General features: G+C 37.9%; 1 protein-coding gene across 2 annotated transcripts; it reads left to right on the top strand.

Annotated features, from left to right (window-relative positions):
- Positions 1–9,671: 9,671 nt before the first annotated feature.
- On the top strand, positions 9,672–22,397 carry LOC111333536 (TBC1 domain family member 10A). 2 transcript variants are annotated; one of them, XM_088743454.1, is made up of 12 exons: positions 9,672–10,092; positions 10,565–10,670; positions 11,362–11,469; positions 12,353–12,523; positions 13,190–13,237; positions 13,967–14,032; positions 15,085–15,159; positions 15,457–15,518; positions 16,583–16,635; positions 17,667–17,745; positions 18,309–18,381; positions 18,876–19,173. In XM_088743454.1, exons 1-12 carry the CDS (start codon positions 9,968–9,970, stop codon positions 18,936–18,938), a joined length of 1,029 nt encoding a protein of 342 aa, XP_088599580.1. In that variant the 5' UTR covers positions 9,672–9,967; the 3' UTR covers positions 18,939–19,173. The 2 variants fall into 2 exon arrangements, with proteins under 2 accessions (XP_088599580.1, XP_022794867.2); XM_022939132.2 differs by lacking the exon at positions 18,876–19,173 and adding an exon at positions 19,330–22,397 and having other exon boundaries at positions 9,674–10,092.
- The last annotated feature ends 899 nt before the right edge of the window (positions 22,398–23,296 follow it).

Genomic DNA, 23,296 nt, shown 5'->3' with positions numbered 1-23,296 from the left:
TATTCCGCTTCCACCCCCGAACTTTGATTCTTAGAATCGGGCGAACACACGTGGCCCTGAGGATGAACGCAGTGTCATACCCCTCCCTCAGAATAAAAAAGGAAGTACATTCGAAGCGGGCATGGTTTTCGCAAATTTGAATCCTAGACAGGGTAAACAGTTTTTACTATTTTTCTTATCTAACAGGGCATCTTTCCGGAAGCAAATTCTTGAACACTAGTGTAAATATTGTCAGCGTGCGCCTACACGGTCAATATTTCTGGTATCAAGAATTTTTCAAAATAATACGTTAAATCTTTGTCTTACTTAGGCTGAGCGGCTCCATGCAGTCAGTACGAGGCAAAGCATAAAAATTTATTTTTCTGCCCGTTTCGATAAGGGTAGCGTGTACCGACTCCGCGTGTACCGACTCCAGAATAAGCTCACTGAGCAGTACGCCCCGTGTGATAAGGGGAAAAAATCCTCGTTGAGGTAACAAAATTTTAAGTCCAACTCTGTTTGAATTTAAGCGACATACGGCGCAACGACAAAGGTTTTTTTCAAAAATTTTGTCATTTCATATGAGGCGAATATTTGCAGCAACATATTGGCCGTTGCGTGTCGGGGCGACATCCTCACCCAGATTGTCCTAACTTACGACATCCGTGCCCCCATCCCTCCCCCAACCGCTCCGTGCGGCTTTATCAGGTTATAGAGCCTAGAAAAAATGTGTTCTGTTGCTGAACTATCTTTAAGTCACAAGCGCAATATCCATTTGCATCCTAATTGCGAAGAAGGCTTTTTATGTCGAAACTCTTATCCTAACAGTATACAGAAAGTTTGTCATTATGAACCTAGCTAAACGGCCTAACACGCTAAGAGTCTCACTTCGCTCAGAGGTCGGAGCACCCGAAGTGCTAACAAGGAGGTTGTAGGTTTGACTGCCATTGACAGCACTCGGAGACCTTTTCTCCGAGTACATTTGCCTGTGTGCGGACACAGACCGAATAACATCATCTTTCGGACTTGAAAATCATCAGGCTTAATTGAAATTTATAATCCGGCTTCATTTACATCATCGATCATCTCTGAATCTCTCGTGGGGAAACATTTTCTCAAGGTAAAAATATGACAAAGTGAAAACATGTGTCGAGCTTAGCAATTAAAAATGAAAGAGGCTTTGATCAATCGCAAAGGTAACAAATATCATTGACTGCGTTCCCTCATTTATCAATTAAGTTTGACTCAAAAAAACCCGTGCACAGTCATCAAAGGGCACAAACGAACGCTACATTTCACCAAATTTCGAACATGTACAGAGCCTGTCTGACTTGCCCGTAGCATTTGATTTGTTTATATGCGAGGAGAGTTTAACTATCTACTGAAAAAATTGAAAGGATTCGACAGTATTTTATCGAAACAGCCTTCGTTTTTGGTGGGGTAAGACGGAAATACATTTCGTTTTCACCTTTGGTTTCAATTTCTTTGTTGCTTCCTTTGCTTTCCAATGTCTTCCTTTCGCGTTGACTACCACCTTGCTTCCTTCTTTAATTTTTGCTTTCCACTGCTCTGTCTCGGTGACTTTTTCTGCTACATTCAGAACGGTATCTTTACTATGGACCTCCATTACGAATGAGTAACTTTTACACAACTTCTTTATAACTCAAAGACCTACAATGTGATTTTGTTTTATCAACTGAGTTGATAATGTATATTGGCCACCGTAATGTGTATTGGTTGAAAAATTGTTTCTGGAAGAGGTGCTATTACCGTCTTGGTTAACTTGCTTCTGCTCTGTTGTACGAAAGAAATGTTTATGCTTTATTTATACAACTTTCATAAGAGTTTCTCAAATAGAACACTCCAAAGTAGTCTGTAAACTTCGTTATTCACTCAGCGGCTTCCGGTCACGGGAAATACAAACGGTTTCCGGTCCATCGAATCAAGGTAATAAAATTGCCATGTAAAAGCAAAACTTGTTCGGCTTCTACTAAGCTTTATTTTTTTAAAGAAAAAACAGGAAGTTATATAACACATCGCTCACTGAACTAATAATAAGGAAATCTGTGGTTGTAGAATCATTTGCTGAAAAAGGAAAGGATTTTACTCGAAAAAATTATTAACGCTCAACCGCTCACCGGTTGGCAGCTTCGCTGATTAAAAAAAAAAAAAAAAAATCTCTCTGGCACCCATACCCGGGGCACCTAGTCTTTGACAAGCCATAAATCTCTCTCGGCTGCGTTTGTCGATTGAGCCAGAAAATATCGAACATAAAATAATGAAAATCATGATAACTATAATGAAATAATGATAATACGATTATTGATAACTCTACGCCGAGTGATAACTTGGAAATGAAGGAGAAAAGAAGATCAATTGTAGTTGGCAGTCTTTGTAGGGAAGGAGTCGCGTGAAGCAAAATATATTTTTGAGTGGAGAGCTTCGCCTAATAAAAGCCGGTCCTCTAACGCTCTTTAGTACCAGTACAAAAAATAACCAGAAAAATACACCTTCCGAACATAACTAAAAACATGGAGATGATTTTAAATGCATAGCGGACAGTTAGCACAGAAGGTCTCAATTCATCCAATTCATAAACTGATGGAAATACAAATCATGTTCAAACCCTTTGGTCATGACGGACTTTAAAAAATTAATCCGAGGAGGAGATTTATCAGAATTATTTAATGAAATATATTTCATTTAACTAGTATCCGAAAAATGCAGGTTTGAATCTTGTCGATAGGCTTGGAGTCACGCGACGAAGTTAGCCAAAAAGGAGAGACGGTCTCTCCTTTTTGGCTAACTTCATCTCGTGAGTCAAAAAGAATAAATGAAAAAAAAAAAAATTATGTTGGCGCACCGCGGGAGCTCTATGAGTGAGGCGCTTGAGAAGTAAATTTAAACCTCTTTTACGACTGTTTGACGGTTGAAATCTGACAATTTTTACGCCTAATGGCTAAATTTGTCAGCCATTTTACGGTTAACGGTTAACCCCACTGAGACCCTTTGATATACACTTTTGTTTGGGGGGGGGGGGGAAAGGGAGGTAGCATCGTTGTACAGTCTATCAAATAATTCGTTGAAAGGACCCTCCCCCCCAGCCCCCCATGGTTGTGTATCTCACTCAGCCGTACAGTCAGCCAAACAATCTATGCCGTATTATGTTTGGTCAGGTCTCAGGGCTGTTCAGTTGGAACTTGACCCAATACGTGTATTTCATCATAATTTTTGGCTGCCTACTCTTCTTCGATGGGTTCCTAGCAACCAGAGTTTTTATGATTTTTTTGGACCTAACTTACCTCAGATAAGATAGATTTAAGTATTTAGCCAAGCCTAAAAGCGGAGCTCCCAAGTTCGTAATATTAACGATAACATAAAAGATGTGCATTTGCCAAGACTCGTCTGAGACACCCCTCCCTTCGTTTTGATACCCCTACCCTACCTGTGCAATCTGAAGGCACGTACGTACGTACGTACGCTCGGTCAGTCACGCGACAACCAAACGAAAAGAGGTTGACCATGGGTATGGGACTCTGCCCCATGCGCGTGAAGCGCGCGTGGGAGCCCCGCTAAAACCCGTGAGGTTCACGGATCCGTGGCAGTCAAAATTGGTAAAACTGTGGAGTCCGTGATGGTTCCGTGACGGACCAGTAATATACACGTGACGGTAAGAAACACAATGTAGTTATTAATTAGAAAGAGAATGACCACTACAACGATTTAAGCTTCATTATAGCACCTACTGCCACGTTGAACTTAGCTTTGAAGGCTATGTTATTGGGGAAACTGCGTTACACTTGCATAACGAAAATTAAGCTTTTACCTGCAAATTTCGGTTCCAAGCAAAAGGCAACCTCACAGGTATAAGGTCTTCAAAAAGAGAAAAGCCTGAAACTTGAGTTTTTACAACCTCGTTCTCAGGGCCTTTTCCCTTAGTTGGTAAGGAACAAGGCCCTGGGAACGAGATTGAAGTTTTTAATGCGAAAGTACTGAGTACAACAGGGCCAGAATAAAAGACTGCTATGGAGACAAGTGAGGCATGTGGGTTTAACTAGAGTGGAGTATAATTCTGAACCCTCAGAGCATGAGATGCAGTGAAAATTGTAGACATTACATGGTTTGTTTCAGAGGCTAGGATATAATTCTAATTCTAATAGAGGAGTCACACCGTGGAACACGCAGGACACCTGCTAGACCGTTATATCGACATCCACGGTGCATGTTTCTTAAATTGGCATTCTTTTAAGATTAACACTGAGAGACGTATGCCAAGGAAATTCTTCAGATTCGCATTTTTCGCCGGCTCCGGTTGTTGGAAGGGTGGACTACGCTATCCACTGGATAAATCTATATCCGGTAGATAGCGCATCCCGTTTTGTCCGGCAAAACTTATCCGCTGGATAGCGATTTATCCGGTGGATAGCGTTATCGTTAGCGTTAGCGTTAGGCGGTTAGCGTTAGCGTTGGTTGAACAACTGGGCCCTGAATTGTAAAGTTGGTAAGGAAGGGGAGTCTTGGGCACTAGTTACGCCCTTGTGTTTGTGACCTTTTTATGAAAAAGACGAGTGCAAAAGACGAGGGGACATAAAAGAAGTTTCGTGGTCTAGGCCTTGAGATATCTAAACTAAGGTGAGCCTTTTACGCCCTAAGATCAGTATTCGTATTCTCCATACTGTTCTCTCTACATTTCCTAAGGTGGTGATAACGAGAATTTGTTTAATAATTAAGAGCTCTTTTAGTTGGTGATCAATTCCTTTATTCTCGTAACCTTAATCTGTGATTCAGGGGTGATATTGTAAGGAGAAATTAGATGCTAGCGATAGTCACCCTCAGGTGTCGAAGGGCAAAGTTCCTCACAGATGGTATCTCGAACTGACATATGCTTTCCGAGACGTCCACATGAAGGTGAAACTTAAGATGATAGGTGTGATCAATCTACTCTGTTTAGCTAGGCCGACAGCTAACTGTAACATTAACAAATTTGTCGTCGCAATCAAATGGCAGAATTGAAAGCGACTCCTGTCCTTCCAGTAAAAGTTGATTTGAGTGGTTAGAACCCAGATCCTCTGCGTGAAATACAACCGGTTTCCGTTGGTCAAGCACCATAGTCTTCATTCGATAAATGTTTCCTGAGATAATGAAGCCCTTGAATGTTGTCGGCGACATTGTTTTCCAGATCTTTATTGGCCTTTTGCAGGTGTTGATAAAGGTGACGCTTACACAACTCACTAAAAAAGAGTTGGGGACAAACGAAAAAAGGCGAATGACACTTAACTATAACTGGCACCCAAAAGTTAATGGCATAATAGTCATTTCATGTCAGATGCGCACACAAGCTGAAAAAGATTCTCTACTACATCAGCGTACCCTGACTACTCGACTTAAAAAATCACGAGTGATCCTTGCAATCTGATTGGCTCTCAGTTGTGCGATTTATTCTCGAGTCAGAATAGTTTTTTACTCTAAATTGCACCTTTTTTTTTTAGATAAATTGGAATTCCACTCAGTTCAGTAGACATATAATTTCTTTCGATTTCAGACAAATGGAATGAACGATTGACCCTTATGTACCCGGACACGATATTTACCATGCCAAAAACGAAACAGACCTTTTAAAATTACTTTGAGATAATAGTTCGGAGTAAACAGTTTAAATCTATTAGCTCATTGCAAATTATCCTGATTTTAAAAATCTTCTAGGTAAGGGTGATGCTCAAAAAAGTGTTAGAAGTGTATGATGTTTTCCCCCAAGTGAATAAAAGCCCTGAGGGAATCTGAGGATATTTCAACTCTGTCATCCCACAACTCGAGATCTGGAAGCCAATTCCCCTCCTTGATGGGAGCGTTGCTTGTCATCCTAAAGATCAAAGAGCTATTTCTCTCAACTGATGAGTGTTGCGTGACATCCCAAAGATCCGAGAACTAAATATCCCAATTAATAAGGGCGTTGCATGACACCCTCTGGCCCGTTTCTCGAAAGTCCCGGTCACTTAACGGACCCGTAAAGCTGTTCTGTTTTCATTCAAGATGGGGATTTCAAAAGTTTTGAAAATAATACAATAAAACTGTCAGCTGAAGAAACAAAATGGACTAATTTGTGTGCTAGAACTTGCTTTTCTATCCTTTAAATTTTGATTTAAAAGCTTGGCTTCGGGCCCGTTAAGTTACCGGGACTTTCCAGAAACGGACCACTCAGCTGGACCGGCCCTGTTGACGTTTTGCCAGAATCTCTCTTTCTCTCCGCCGGGTTGTTCAAAGGTGGCTTAAAATAACCCAGGATTAGTGTGAAAATTAATTTTAGATCTGAAAGCTTTAAAAGAAAATTCAGTTTAAATCCATTTGCCGGTCTACAATTTGATGATTGAATGCTCTAAGAAAAAAATTGGGAAAAATACCTCAAAATGGCTTTTGAACAGAGAAATATAGAAACCTGGATTAAAATTTAATCCTGGGTTAGCGCCAATCGGCTTTCGAACAATTGGGTCCTGATTGATAATATATGAAAATTCCTAGGAGAATTTATCGATTGAACATTCGTGGGAGTCGAAGAGTCATGCAAACCACGGAAATATCAGACTCCACTAAGTCTCTTCTGAGTTACATCAACTGAACCCATAGTCTGTTACACAGCCGTTCTTAGAGTCGTCACGCAGCGTTGCGTGACGTCCCTAAGAACGGCCGTGAACGTGTAGCAGACTACTAAACCCAAGGCTATGGCGGAAAAAGTTAAACCTAATCTGATTTTAATTAGTTTCTTAATCGTCTAAGAGTTATAATCAAAACAATAACAAGAAATGACTGAAATTAATTTCAAAATCTTACCAGAGTCAGAGTCCTCCAGTTTTCTCGCTCCATCAGGTAATGGCAGAGAGTTTAGTCTAAAAACACAATGCGCCACCAGAACAATGAATAGTTTACGCTGCACTGTTGAGTAGAACATTACTAGCATAGCAACCTAATCGGTCGCCATTTTTTCATGCCGGTTGATGGTAAAATCTTGAAGAGGTTTCTTGCTGTTTCACGACATTTATTTTATTGTCTTAGCTGGTTACACTGTTAATTCCTAAACACCTCCTTAGTTAGAATTAATATTTTACAAGGTCACTATAGCGGCACCTGCTGACAATGGACAATGCACGCTATTTATTGTCATAACAGTCGATTATTCATTAGATTTGTAACCCCTTCAGCAAATAAAAACCAAGCCTTCGAACAGGGCCCTCATAGCACCGCCGTTCGCGCGTTTCGCGCGTTTCCCGCCCACGGGAAGATTGGAAACGAGTCAAGGAGATGTTTGCCGGGAGTCTAGCACCACTAATCAGTGATAGCCACCTGTCCTTGAAGAACTCTCGCCAGCTCGCGTAGCTCTACTTATCCGGGGGCGAAGAATCACTGTTGCCATTGTGTTAAAAGAAACGAGGCTTGCTCGGAATCCAATAAAAGCCTACCTGTTAGTGTATGGGGGCGGAAGAAACTGCAGACTATATCTGGTTTCGTGCTAATTGTTTTATTTGTTTGATTGACCTGAAGCTCAAATTGGAATCACCTTGAACCCAGATGCCAACCCATCTGCATTCATGAGCGACTTTCCTTCGTACGGAAAAACTAGAGAGAATTTGCTGCAAGAAGGAGAACGGGACGAGATAAGGGTGTTGCTTTTAATTTTTTCATGGAAAAAGTCGGGTCTGTCAATTTGCGACAGTACGCTTGGCTGCATGGCAAAAATCGCGTAAAGTATCATGAAGTGTGGGCCTGTAGGGTGATCTTCGGGGCTCATTTCCCGAACAGCAGCTGTTAAATAGTAGCCTACCCCGAGGGTCTATTATAGTCTGGCGGTTTGGCGGTTTAAGCCAAGTTTGAGTGCCGGTTTGCGGTTTCTTTCACATTTATCTGGCGGTTTACGGTTAAGAAATTATCGTGCGGTTGCGGGAAATCATAAATTTAGCTCGCGGTTTTCGGTTTTTGCGTGTTTTTGTGGCGGTTATTCAAATAGAGTTAAGAGACTCAGAAGACTGAATGGTAACTTTATCTTGCTTAAAGCTTCTCTCTTTAACAGAGGATTGCCTTTTAGGGCTAGACCAAGTCAGTCAGGGCTTCCCTTTCTGTCCCCGGCCATGCGGGGAGGGGTGGGGAGGTAATTTGATATAAAGAATTTGCCACGTGCTGTTAAAAGATCGGTCATGAGGATAATCGTCCTACCTGTAGGGCGGTGTCGTTTTTTAGAAAAAAACGAAAGCGGTTTGCGGTTTCGAAGGAACAAAATATGGCGGTTTACGGAATGTACGACCCCCTATAATAGACCCTCTACCCCAACGAAGATCCCCACGTTTCCACCAGGTTCTAACAAGAAAAAAATAAACACCGTTATAACAGAAGTTCGGCGCTGTTCCCTTTGTTATAAAAGGTTTACCTTTTTATCCATACCAATGGAAAGCGTCCCTAGTTTGCAAACAGTGGCCTCACTTATCTGCTGAGAGGGTCTCAATGGGGTGTCAGCTTTTACTGCTAAAGGTTAACTTCCTTCCTTTATGATCAAAATAAAAAAAAATTTACAGTTAACTTTTTTGTGACTATTGATTAAAATTTGTCAATTTATACACCTAACAGCAAAATGTTTTGGCCGTTTTACGGCCAACGGTTTAACCCATTGAGATCCTCTGCTAAGGGCGTTACTCTCGCCCCATTCCTTTCCTTTCTCCACTTCTGCACATTCCTCATACACTTCTAACACCTGTCATTGTTGTCATAGTTTTTGTTGTTGTTGCATTTTTTTTTAAAAAAAGAAGCCTCCTGTGGAATATGTATAGGTAATCGCATGGGGCCGAGTAAAATTAAGGATTAATATCACTTGTGTTTTCGGAAGTTGCTGAAATTGCCCGAGTCGCTGCGCGACTCGGGCAATTTCAGCAACTTCCGAAAACACAAGTGATATTAATCCTTAATTTTACTCGGTCCTATGCGATTACTTGTTTATAATATAAGGGGCAAAATGTTTTCTTACTGATATCGTGCAAAACGGGACGCCATTGTTACAAAACAAACAGAAATTTCTTTACCATGACAGCCGTTGCTAAGCGATTTTCAGCCAATCATTTTCAAGTAGTTTTGCCCGGGGCAATTACAAAAATTAAGAAAAAATGCCCTCTGTCTTGACCGATCACAATTCAGTTATTTTGCCCCTTATATGATAAGTAGTCAAAGAAGATACATGCTGTCTGTCTGAAGAGTGAATTGGGTAAAAAACACCATAACTACTTGAGACAAACCATCATTGAATTCTTATTGATTTCAAATATTTAGTAACCCCAATAAATCTTCATGAAGCGATGTCTTACGAATTGACTGATTAGTTGCGGGCTGTTACGTAATAATGAATAAAGGCTGATAGTTTCGAAAGAAACTGTTAGGGGCTGCGTAATAACCCGTTTTTCTTAGTCCGCTCCCTCACGACTTATGATCAGACAAATCTCTTCGGCTGAGAGAGCGCCAGACCTTGTCCTCCTTGATGAGGAAACACCTTTTGTCCTGTATTTGCTGTTTTTTATCCATTACTTCTCATTGACTGTTTAAAGGATACTGTATCAAAACCTTTAAGGAGAAATTTAGCACTGATGACATGCTCTGCCTCTCAGCTGAGCCCGCCCGGCGGTCGAGTCATTATTGGTAAGCGGTATCTAATAAAGAGAACACCCTCAAAATCAATATTATATTTTTATCATTTACTGAATTTAAAAATATGACCTCCGACTCGGAAGGAGGTTGTGCCTTCTGAGTATTTTTTGTTCATATCAAAAGCGTAGTTTAGCTTGCATAGCTATCCGGTGATAAGGCGTTCGCCCGAAACACATGCTGCAAAATTTTGTTCCGTCCTTGAAACGTACTCGTCTGGTGAACTGCATGGAGGAAATTTAATGACTTGGCAAGAATGACGATACAATAATCGCAGCTGTAATGGACTTTGTTCCTGTATTTCTTGGTTGGAATCATGGAATTTTATGAACCACCAAATATTCAGCTGAATGGCTTCACGCCTATCAATCCAGACGAGAATTTACCTGCAGGTCCATCTGTCGACCGGTACGGTTTTGTCGGAGATCACAAACAAGCCTCGTAAGTTTACTTGTGTTTAATTTAACTTAAAGTAGTTTTAAAAAAACTTTCTTCAGTCGAAATGTGGAGTGTAAAGCTTGGTAAGTGTGTTGTAGCTCCTTTGCATTATAATTTCCGTCTGTCGACCACAATCTTGTTCATAGTCATGGCGGATTTAGAGCAAGGGGCAGTAGAGGTATGATCGAAATTATTATTATTAAATTTATTGTAATAACGAATTTGTAAATTAGAGGTTAAGTTAGATAAAAGGGGAATCTTCTTACATCAAGACTGTGCTTTTTTCCATATTTACCTAAGCTCTAAGCCCAACTATTTGAAAGTGCCCACATGACAACCTTAAACCTCAAAATGGTTGCCAAAAATAAATTTTGGCTGGTGTAAGAAAATAAAAAATAGTACATTTAAAGAGAAAATGGAAGTGTCATATTACGTAATGTTTTACGTGATGTTTATCCCACCTTTCTTCTTCTAGAGACAGCAAAACTGGGTTACCCGATGAAGTAACAAGGCAACGAGAAATGAAATGGGTGCACATGTTAGATAACTGGGATAAATGGATGACAAAGAAGTCCTCAAAGGTCAATTTTTTTCCAAAGTTGAATGAAAAATAGAATAAGGCCTATACTTCTTTCTGTATTTAGGAAAGATATGATAAACATAGTTTGGTTCAATACATGAGTTAATATATTTGTGGAGAATAGGCTAGAGATCTTAAGTAATGCAATAAAAATGAAATACCTCCCTCCCATTGGCTGATGGATTGAAATTTTTTCAGATCCCCCCCTGGAATTATTGGAAAATGTTATCATCCCCTCCCTCATAAACAGTATCTCAAAATTTGTGATGTAATGTTAGAAGGAAAATTTTTGAAAAAACTTGAATTAAGACCTGTTATAAAGCTGTGAGGGACCTCCCCTTTGGAGAAACAAGACAAGGGAAATTGTTTAGCTTTTGAGGGAGACATGACATTTAAACATCACATTATGATCAGAATGTCTTTTTTTTTTTTATGATCCTCCCTATTTACTGTGTCCTTTTTACAACCTTCAATTTTGTATGGTTAAAAAATCTGAATGTTTTCACACCCACCTCTTCCTTCTGTTAATTTCCAAGAAGCCTCTTTACATGACATGATAAATCACAAAATTGTTAGGCTTTGTGGTTTTTCAAGAATATGATTTGGAGCAAAGCTGAGTTTACTTTGATATACTCTTTAACCAACTAATGCAGTAAATGCAACTAATGCATTAAATTTTCTTAACCAACTAGGTAAAGGAAAGATGCCGCAAAGGTATTCCCTCTTCTGTTCGTGGGCAGGCTTGGCAGCACTTATCAGGCAGTGCGGATCTAAAGAAGAAAAATGAAGGAATATTTCAAGTATGTTGGAAGGCAACTACCACAAATATATAGTCTGATTGTCGATTTGTGTACAAAACTTTGAAATGTTGCTTTCTTGAAGAACTTTGAAAGCCAAGTTTTTGTAAGTTAGTTGGCTTTGAAACTTACAGTTGTCTAATGGTCAGTGCACTGGACTCTGGGGCAAGAGGTCTGGGTTCAAGGCCTGGCTGGATCAATGTGTTATGTTCTTGGACAAAACACTTCACTCTTGTAGTGCCCCTCTCCTCCCAGGAGTATTATTCAGTACTGGAAAATTGTCAGGGAACCCTGATGAAATACTTGGGGTGACCTTGAGTTGAGCTCATAGTCCATCAAGGGGAGAGTGGTAAAACTCTTTGTCCATTTATACTATAGAAACTGAGATAAGCTCTGGCTGTATAGACCACTTGGTTCAAGTACAGACTTTACCTTTACCTTGAAGCTCCTGAATTATAATGGAAAACATAGTTCACCTGGGGCATAAGGCCTTCTCGTTTTCTTTAGAAGCTATCAGTATCTTATCAGGGAGGTAACTTTGTCAGAAGGTCGAAGTCTTTATATGAGTGTCAGATGTCAAATATTATTTGAAATATTTGATGTAAACTATAGTCACTTGCTTACTTGACAGAAACTTTTCTAACTGCTTTCTTCACAATATTATTATTGATTTTTTTATTTTCCCATTTGTATTTGCTCGAAATTCTTTCTTACCTATTCAGAGGACTTAAAAACCTGGTCGTCAATCACACTATTTCTATCTATTAGCCTAAGGAATATTTTGTTGTGCAACACTGTGTTGAAATATAGTCTTGCAATAAAAGTTTGTGTATGCAATGTTTGAACTGGAGATTAGAATGTTATTCTAATATCTGACTTATTTTAGGAACTGGTAATGAAAGAATCCTCAGCATGGCAGGATGTGATTACTAAAGATCTCAGCAGAACTTTCCCATTTCATGAGCTGTTTAGTGAAAATGATGGCTCAGGGCAGAAGGATTTATTTGACATCTTGAAAGCTTACGCAGAATATGATACAGAAACAGGATACTGTCAGGTAAAGCAGATAGTCTTGTTTATTATCCAACTACACCTAGACGAGTACAAATAACGCCATAGACGAGTACAAATATCACGCGGTATTTGTACTCGTCTATTGTAGAGTACCTGTTAAACAGGTTTTCTCGCATCGTGCAAGTGAAGAATTGGATTGTAGTTACGAAAAAAAAAACAAATGGCGAACGATTTGAATCATATTTCTGACGACGAAGAGTCAGAATGGCTGGCAAATATAGATCCAAGTTCATTAGATGAATCGAACGAAGAAAAACAGTTTGATGACCAGAAAATTTCTTCATTTAATGAAGAAAATAGAAACAGCGACACAACAACGCGCCAATTCTGTTTCGCTTCGCATCCTTCTGTCACGCACTCCCCGTAAATAAATATCCGCGAAATTCACCTGCAGAAACAACAGTTTGGCGTGTTGATAATAAATAACTTATTAGACGTTTTGTTGTGTAGTATCACTGAGTATTTTTACTCGTTATTTGTATTTTGACTCGCCCTACGGGCTCATCAAAATACAGCACAACTCGTAAAAATACTCAGCGATACTACACAACAAAACATCTAATAAGATATATTTATTTTAATTTTGGTGATCAAATTTAAGAACGATCTTTAAACCTGACGAATTGTTCATCTGCCGTGTTTTGCACAGGCAATGGCTCCAGTTGCAGCAGTCCTTCTAATGCACATGACAGCTGAGGTGAGCCAGTAAAGTCAGACAACTCTGGACCTAGGTACTCTCAATAAAAAAAGGTTAAAGTCAGCATTTGGGGAGGCAAGAGGCATATGTGGAGGAGCTTATTCCAGTTTCTGTAACTAAAAAAATTACAACTCCCTCGTGTTGAATCTGGGATACTCCTTGTCAGTTTTAAGTCAGTTCTCTTTGGTGTGGCCAGATTTCACTAACCAGACCTGATATCAAATGTGGATTCAGGTTCTTGATCTAATTAATGCTCCAGTGTTAATTTCTTCTGGGTTCTTTGGTTTTCATTCCTCTTCAAAAATAGACCCTCCAAATCCCACTGAGTTCTTTCATTCATTTGCATTATGCGGATAATTAAACAAAACTAGGTCTCTATGGTCCAGGTTAAGGAGCTGGCAGGATATTTGTGTTGTGTTGCTGTCCAAAACACTTTGCTTCTAAAGTGCCTTCCTCCATCCTGAGGAGCATAAATGGGTACTGGCAAATCGTTAGGAATGCCTGTTAATATGCCGGGGTGGGGGGGGGGGTAACTTTATGATGGGAATGGTATCCCATCCAGGAGGGAGTAGTAATACTCCTAGTTGCTTCATGCTGTGGAAACTGGGGGTGAGCTTTGGCTGGATGAGCCATTTGGCTCAAGTACAGACTTTACCTGCTTACCTTGCCCACCAGTTGCCTTTTGTTGACATTTTAATGGGTGAAACTCTTTCTCTCCTTTTTTTACAGGAAGCCTTCTGGTGTTTGGTTATGATTTGTGAAAGATACATTCCTGGATACTACAAGCCCAAATTAGTAAGTCAAAACAATTTCCTAAAAATATCACTGATAGAATCTGGTGTTATAGGCTTCTAGACAAGAGGGAAGAGGGCAGTGCAAGTGCTCTGGAGAAAAGTTAAGCTAAACCAATGCAATCTGGGATTGCTTTCAACACTTAGTTGAAATTTCTCTAATAAAATCTTTTTATTATGAATATAGCTGGCAGTGCCATGGACAATATGAAGCAAATCTTGACTTCCCCTTGGGAATTGCCTGCTTTGATATGAAAAGTGCATGTAGCAGACCGACAAAGTTCGTATTTTGTGGACAATTTTGGTGATGAAGTTGCAAAAAGCAGTAGAAGACAGTCAAAATAAAGAAAACTTAAACGACCCTCATGGGGTTATTGTGCTACAAACACAGTTGGCTTTCTTTCTCTGCTCTCAAAATAAACAAGTCATTCTTGATTCTTATTTAAGCCAAGTACTTTTGCTATACGTAGAAGAAGTGACTTGGAATAACATTTGACGATAAAAACTTGCGACAAAATGTTGCTTGATAACATTGTAAAATTTTAAAACGATAAAAAGCTATAGAAAGCTAATTAAAAATGGATGACGTTTCGACGTTAACATAACGTCATTATCAAGTCAAAAATGTATAAAAATAAGTTCTATAAATACTAAAAACAAACAATAAGAGAAAATAATTTTGCGGGTTAAACAAAAAGTTTAGCACATATGGAGTCCGTTTGCACGTTCAGATTAGGTTTGAATTTCTTAATATAAAGCATTTCAAACACTAAACAATCAAATTTGCTTTGACACTTTCTGATAATCTTAAAATGACTATCATTCAAACAATCCCTCCTACCATGCGCTTCATGGAAACTTTTGCTATGTACTATAAATCCTTTATTGACCAATGTTCAGTCAAGATGGCTGGATATTAGCCTTGTTCTTTTTTGCATTTTTATGGACCTCAACTTTGTCTCAGTCCCTAAAAACACAAGAAAAGAATTTGGCTATCTTGACCTCACACATGGTCAATAATGCATTTTATAACAATTACTTTTCATTGAAATGTAGGAGGCTGTCCAATTGGATGGGGCTATCTTTGGTGGTCTGCTAGAAAAATGTGCACCTCATATTGCTAAACACATGGTAAGTATGTTATGCTGTTATATTACTAACCATTTGTCACATTCAGTTTGTTTGAACAGGAATGAATTGAGTACGCCAGAAATATTGTTGTTAAAAGGAAAGAACTCCTCACCTTTGGATGCAGCCTCTTCAAAGTTCTACAACACAATTTAAAGCTGTTAATGGCAGGAACATCTTAAAAGAAAAGAAAAGCCAAACAGAAGTGTAAAGCCACAGAAGAAACTGTTTGTTTTATTTAATATATTTTCTACTCATTGAAAAATTCTAACTTCTAGTTTTTCATTTCTTATCTTTCAGAAAATGCACCACATAGACCCTTTGATGTACATGACAGAATGGTTTATGTGTCTCTTGGCTAGGTGAGAACTTATTATATGGAAATATTTTTTTAACCCATCAACACCCAAGATCTGATAGTTAACTCTCTTTTCTGGCTGCTACACATCTCTTTGCAAATTAGTAACGAGAATTTGGTGCTAGATCAAGACAACAACTTCTACCTGATAAGTTTGAATATTCTCATCACCTGTTTGCTGGATACTTCATGCACTAAAGTAGATAATTAAAAAGAGTAACAATTATTAAGTATAGAGTTCTTCAGGGTACCTTTTGCGAAATATTCTAAGAGAATTTGAATTAGTTATACTTGTAGGTAAGGAATTCCAAAGGTGAGGCCCAGTGAATTTTAGGGACCATAGGCCATATTGAGTAGTATTAACTGAGGCTACATAAAGATTTCTGTTACATGATTGCCTCGTTGAGTAGGAATGAACAGAAGAAGTAAATTTGAAATATCTATTGAAACAAGGGGGTAACAGTCTATGTGACCACTGATATACGAAAGAGAGAATCTGTAATTCAATAACATCATGGAGCTTAAGAAGATTGAGGGATTTAAATAGAGGCTCAGAATGGGATTTTGGTTCAGAGAAAGATATTATTCTGATTGCTTTTTTTTGGATAATAAATAATTGTGTTAGAAACGAGGGAAAGGTTAAACCCCAGACATGGACGCCATAAGTGAGGAATGGATAGATAAGGGAGTAATAAAGCATGACAAGAATATCTTTGTTGACAAAGTGTCTCACTTTAGACAAGATACCTACAGTTTTGGATAGTTTCAAACAAAGCTCATTAATATGACTTTTCCATGTTAAGTTAGAATCAAATGTTATGCCAAGGTACTTAGTGGAGTCAACTTGTTTAACAAGTACATCATCAATTTTGATTCTTAATGACTAATTAGGTTTAAGTTTACTGGAATGAAAAAGAATAAAGTTAGTTTTAGAAATACTAAGTGCTAATTGATTACATTTCATCCATAATAATGGATGGATATAGCAGGGAGAAGTTAAATGTCAATCATGTCTTGGAATGAAAGAGTAAATACGTTTGTTAAATATACATTTTATTAATGTTCTAGGAACCTCCCATTTGCCACTGTACTGCGAGTATGGGACATGTTTTTTTGTGAAGGTTTGTTCTGTGGATCTAAGAGTTATATTTGATTGATTGAGAAGTAGTTGGTCTACAGTTTGAAAAATCCTCTTACAAAGGAAAAGAATAGAGTTCAAACTCCATAGAAAAATATGTACTGAACTTGTTAAATTAAACACAACATTTGGCTTGAATTAAAATTCTAAGACTTCTTAAGTTCCCAAACAAAGGGGTAACAAATTTGCATGAAAGAAAGCTGAAAAAAAAAAACAACTAAACACAACTCGGTAACAAAGTAAGAAAAGTAGGCAAAAGTGTCCAAGTCAGTTTTCACTGTCATGGTAAGACTTCTTTAATGTTATTGGCTAATTTTTTAAATCATGCATGAAGACAAAAAGAATATCAAAGTGGGAGAGGAAGAGAAAAATTTTAATTTGAAATTGAAAAACAGTTAGAGAGATTTTCTATGCATGGGTCAGATTGATTAAATTATGGTGGGGAGGCCATGGGGAATTTGTCTTGCACATGTCCTTGTTGTCTTGTTTTGCTCATTAATGTGGAGGTGGGCTATATATCATTGCTGGGATACAGAGTACTTTTGATGCAAAACTGTATGAATATATTAAATGAATTTGATGGAAACTCTCTGCTTCATTGAAATTTTGATTTGAATATGAAGTTGTCTTTTCTGAGTCACAGTATTTTTCATTAGTTTGTAGGGTAGTCAGTTTTAACTTAAGCCAATACAAGTGACCATATTGGACCGGCCAGACCAATACTCATGGTCTTAAAATAAGTGAGGAGAATTTTCTACCTTTCTATAATCAAGAAATGGATAGATATTTGAGTCTTCTTGGATAAGGACAAGTAAACCATAGGCCCCGTCTCCTGCAGGGTTAGGGGTAGGAGACGTTAATTTCCCACACATGAAATTACTGTGTGGTGGATGTTCTTCCCTGGGTGGGATGGGTGGGTGTTGGCCCTGAAAAGCCCCTATGGGGAGTGGTCAATTAACCTATGTATATGTATGTAGGTATGTATATGTATTCTAATTTCATTCTTTCCTTTAGGAATAAAAGTGCTCTTTAGAACTACTCTGGCAATGATGAAATCAGCACTTACTCCAAAAGATCTTCAGCGTTGTCCAGGGTAAGTCAAAGTAACCCTGTTGTTCTGTTATTCAAACACTGAATATGGATTTTCAGTGTTTGAACTAAATGTTTGAACTAAATGTTTGAACTAAATGTTTGAACTAAATGTTTGAACTAAATGTACAGCATTTAAATTATATGCAGATCTCTATGTTGTAGAGTTGAGTTTTAACCTAGGGTGGTAAAATTTTAGGAGAAGATTCTCAGTTTTCATTTGTGTCCCAATGAGGAGACAAAGAAACTGAGAACAACCCAGAGAGAAAATGTTTTTTCCTAAAACTAAATTTATTTGTAACCCAAAATGTTTTTTTTTTTGTTTGTTAAGGCAAAACCTGCAAGCAGGTTCCAAGATAAAAAGTGAACTGTGGATTAAGAAATTTATAAGAAAGGAATCTTGGCAGTGATGAACACAACTTGAGCAGTAGTGAAAGCAAGGCCTGAGTTTTTTTCATAAGTGTTCAGTACTGTGATTATTGCCTTTGCATAAAAGCTAGTTTTAGTGGTTAGTTTCCTTGTTGTTTGGTGTCTTTTGGTAATTGTTACATAACTGTCATTCAACAGGCTCTTTGAGACAAACCAAAGGCTTAGAAATTTACCCAAGAACTTAATGCAGGAGGATTCCCTGATACCAGCGGTAAGGCAACTGTCAGACCAGTTTCTTTTGTTCAATATTTACAGCATATTTTGGTATGACAACTTACCTGCAAGTGTAGACAATGCAGAGACTAGCTGTTATAGTATTTTGTTTCCTGAGTATAAACTCCAATTTACTCATTGATTGAATTGGTGGTATAATGATTTAAGATTCTTACTGGAATTAGGGATATGATTTACTTGAGTAATTGATCTAATATGCTTTGAAAGAACCAAGGTCAGAAATCACTTGTGATTATATACTTGGCTTTTTAAGCCACAGTCACACTACTTATTCACATGGCAAAGGAGCTTGGTTGTTCTGTGGTGGGATTTTCAAAATTTTCAATGTAAAGATAAAATTAAGTATTACTTTGGGAGGGTGGGGGCATTTCAATTGAGCATCATAAAATGCAAACCAAAGTTACCACAGTCAAAATCAAAAGGAGCCAGTAAGGACTCAAAATAAATTTTTTGTATTTTGCAAACTGCCAGGAATGCCGGAAAATGCAGCTAACCAAGTCACAATTGAGTTTAGTCTTGAATCAAATTAGCTGATAATGTGGACAAATTTTTCTGAGCAAAGGAAAACAAATCTAAAGCAGTTGCTTTTTGTTGGAGAAATAATAATCATGTAATGTGATTCGTTGGATAAGACCATGTGACACTCTCTAGGGAATTACATGTGCTCTCCTATTCATCATCTAACTATTAACCTCGCTGTTTCATTGTTCGTTCTTTAGTCACTGTTGTAACCTTCTTTTGGATTGGAATAAAGATGAATTTCTTAATACTTTTGACACTCAATTGAAGTTGCTATAGAGAAACACCAAACTGACAAATTGAAAATAGAACAAAAGGGAACTGGGATGATTGAGGACAGATGGAAAAGACTGACATGGTATACAAACAACCAATATAACAAAATTTAACATACTCTTTTTAACAGTCCCTGAGTTTAAAGCTCTCCATGAAAGACCTTAAGAGGGAACACACTCATCAGGCATCTAAAGGACCAACATAATGGCTCACGACAAAAGGAGAAAATTTATGAGTTGTAAATTCATTTTATTTGTTCACTGTAAGGATGGACTAAATTCTAACTTCCTCTGCTACGATTATTTGACCACAGCAAGAGAGAAAAGTTTTAGATGTTAAATATTTAAACAAGGTTAACTACATAGAACAAGATATACATAAAAAAAGGGCTTCAATAAAAGCTGGTGTGCAGCTGTCTACTGCCACCTGTAACACCCCTCTTCAACCTCTCTTTAGCTTATTTAGCCCCTGTTTAGCTCGTATTTAGCATGTTAAGCCTGTTTAGCCTGTCTTGCATGTTTAGCCTGTTTAGCCTGTTTTGCTAGCTCTTGTGTTTTGGTCTCATCTTAGAGCACAGCCACCTTCTACACCATTAGCAGCTGTTTTAATTGAGAATTGATTGAAACCCCTGCACCAAATGCAATCACCTACCTCAAGTTTATAACCACCAACGAACAACCCAAAATTTCCCAATCTACTAAATGAACTTAAACAAAAACAACAACATCAACAGTAGCATACATAACTCTAACATGGCCAATTTACATTTATTTATCAACTCAGTTGTTAAAACCAAATTATCGTGTCCCCATCCATACTGCACCAAAGTTTCTTTAGAAACTTACCCCATTTAATTTAGAGTTGTTGTGTTGGTGTTTGTGGTACATTTCAGTAGTACTGGTTTTTTTTTTTTTTTTTTTTTTTTTTTTTTCGGTTCAGCTCCCATGACTTGAATTTAGAGAATAACAGAAAAAAAAACTTATTGAAATTATTAAATAATTTGCTAAGTTGACTTCAGACATGGATTTTGATTACCTGACTTTCCAGGTTTGTGGAGTTGTATCTTAAACCAGTTCATTCAATGTGCAGTGTTCTTCACATTTAATGCTCCATTTTTAACACCAGCATCAGGGATCCTTTAGTGAGTTAGTGATATATTATGATAAAATTGGAGAAATATTCCATATTTATTTTGTGGCTAAAGAGGAGTAATGTCATCATCACATCTTTATTGTTCTTACTCAAAAATTGAATTGGTATTTTTTCATCGTTGTTATTGTTTAGTTCTGTAAATGATTTTGCAGCAATTTTGTTTTTCTTGAGCCTTCATTTTCATAATCTGTGACCAGGCTCTCAATATTAGTGCAGCAAGATGCTGGTTTGTCCCCTAACAGAAAGAATTGAGACAATTTGGTGAGTTTTGCCAGGGCCTCTCACTGGTTTGCATTGCTTAAGGCCTTTTATTTCTGTAGATGAAGGGGAGCAGGGATGGTGCAGTGGTGAGAGTGCTTGCCTCCTGCCACTGTGGCCAGGGTTCAATTCCCTGACCTGCGTGCGTCATATGTGGGCTGAGGTGGTTGTTGGTTCTCGCCCTTGCTCCAAGGGTTTTTCTCTGGGTCCTCCAGTTTTCCTCCCTCTGCAAAAACCAACATTCCTAATTCCAATTCAACCAGGAAATAGTGGACAAGGAGAGCCACCCAGTGGAATGTCTATTGCCAAATTTCCCATTATTTTTCCATTTTTCCCCATTTCCCATTTTTCCCCATTTCCCATTAGATGAAGCAACACTCATGCTGAAGCACTAATAATGAGAGCCTTCTCATGGGTCATTTTTATTCCTCTGCTGCACATTTGCTCTACAATCCTCTTTGGTTAAGATTATTTATTGATTATTCATAAATTTAGGTCATCTGTCTTACTTTAGGTTGAATGAAAAATGTGAAAGAAAATGTAGTAGACAGTTGTTGCTAAATTGCTCCCACTTGTTTTGAGTTTGATGTGAAAGCATTTATAAAGTTCTGTAATGACTCAGTATAACATTATTCTAAGTATAGAAAAAAATTAACAAACAGATTCCATGTTTCTGTCTGCTCAATGGTAAGTCACAGATGAAGTCAAAATCTGATAAAATGCACAGCTGGGTGCATTATTGATGTCCTTACCAAAATTTGACATCTTTTTTGACCTGTTACTGTACAGACCCATGGCAACATGAAAGCTATTTGTCTTACACGATAATGGAGCAACATTGCCTTTGCATCTGTCCTCCAGTGGATCATATTATTAAGTAAGAACCACTCAAAATACATTTTTAATTCCATCAGCTTATGATATAAAGTATACTAAATCACTAACAGGCATACAAGGGTTTATCAGATTTGCAAAGCAGTGACAAAAGAATAAAGATGAAAGTTTGTAACACTGCCACTGGATATCTTACACTCATAAGACTTATATCACTTTTTAGTATAGAGATACTGATGAAATACCAGGATTTCTCCTTTTACTAAAAAATCATATTTTCACCGCGTGCAGTGAAGATACTATTTTTATCTTTCACATGTGAGGATATTGGTGTGGCCATGGTTACCAACATAATTACCCAACTGCTGTTTCAAAAATGAATAAAAAAAGTTGTCTTTTATGTGGAAATTTCATCAGTATCTATATAATAAACAGAACATTACATGGCCGCTTGGGGATACAAGTTTCTCTCACGAGTGAGCGCAGCGAACAAGTGAGAGATACTTTCAGCACGAGAAGATAAAATTTGTATCCCCGCGCGGCCATGTAATATCCTCTACATTACCAAATACTGGTCTTTATATTAAAACCAATCATTAGATATGTCAGTGTTGTTTGCTCAGATCCATGTTTAAACTTACAACCTCTTTATTCATTACAAGATCACTATAATTTATACAGAATGCGGTGCTCGTGCTTATGTGGATTGCATAGTTGTGCGTGCTGTGCGAGTGCAAAGGTGATAATTACATAGTGTAACATCAGATTCTGTAGCAAAGAGTTATGTGATAGTGAAAAGAGTGACATTTGGAGCCAGACATTTTAGATCATTGATTGCTGTAATTAAAATATATTCGCCTATTTTAAACACCTTAAAGTTAAAGCATATTTATAATTAAATAATATTTTACAAGAAAAATGTAATTGATTTTTATTAAAAAATGAATTATTGTGCACAGTTGAGTTCTCATTGGTGAATTCTCAAAGAATGGCAAAGTTATCTTCTCCAAACCTTACACTATTGTGAGATGAAGTTTTATTTAACCTACTATATAACATGCTGTACTCCATTCCGGCTCATCAAAGCTCAAACATGTTTTAGCCCTTTACTCTCTAACATCAGTATGCATTTTCTCCATACTATTCTCTATACATTTTTAAGTTGCTGACAAGGAGAATTTGTCTATTAATCAAGAACTTCTTTTGTTAATGATCATTTCCTTTATTCTCATGACCTTGATACGAGACTCGGGGGTTATATTGTAAGGAGAAAATTTGAAGCTAGTCACTTTAGGGTTCAAAGGGTGAAAGCTGTTAATTCTTTTGGACAGTCCAACATTTCTTTCTTATAGAAGCTGCTCAAACTGATGTTTATTGCCTTCGAATGTGGCACATCATAAATACGAGTTAGTGATAACTTGAATCTTACAGAAAATTTAGTTTTTCTGTTCTCTGATTCTGATTTTCATTTGGTTAAATCCTGTTTATCAAAACATGTTTTGCTGGTGAGGATGGAGTATTAGTTTTCTCCAGACGCTCTGTTTTGCCTTTTCACTCTTAAGGTTGATACTCAATCAAACAATATCCTAAGTTGATATCTTCCTGCTTTTTATCACTTCTCTACCAGAAAATATATTGATATTGTAAGAAGAAATTACCTATTTATCCATTCAGAGTGTATGAAAACTGCAATAGTCCACAAGGAGGCAGCGTGGCCGAGTGGTTAGGGTGCTGAACTTGTAATCCGGTGTCCCGGGTTCAAGTCTTTCACCCTGCCACTCACTGGATTTGTTCTCAGTTGCCCCTGGTTCAACTCCTCGGCTGCACTCTGTAAATAGCTCACTGGTCTGCCT

The sequence above is a fragment of the Stylophora pistillata genome, chromosome 13 (genome assembly GCF_964205215.1).
Source record: "Stylophora pistillata chromosome 13, jaStyPist1.2, whole genome shotgun sequence".
Lineage (NCBI taxonomy): Eukaryota > Metazoa > Cnidaria > Anthozoa > Scleractinia > Pocilloporidae > Stylophora > Stylophora pistillata.
Note: the sequence above shows the minus strand (reverse complement) of the source record. Positions and strands in the feature narration are given on the sequence as shown.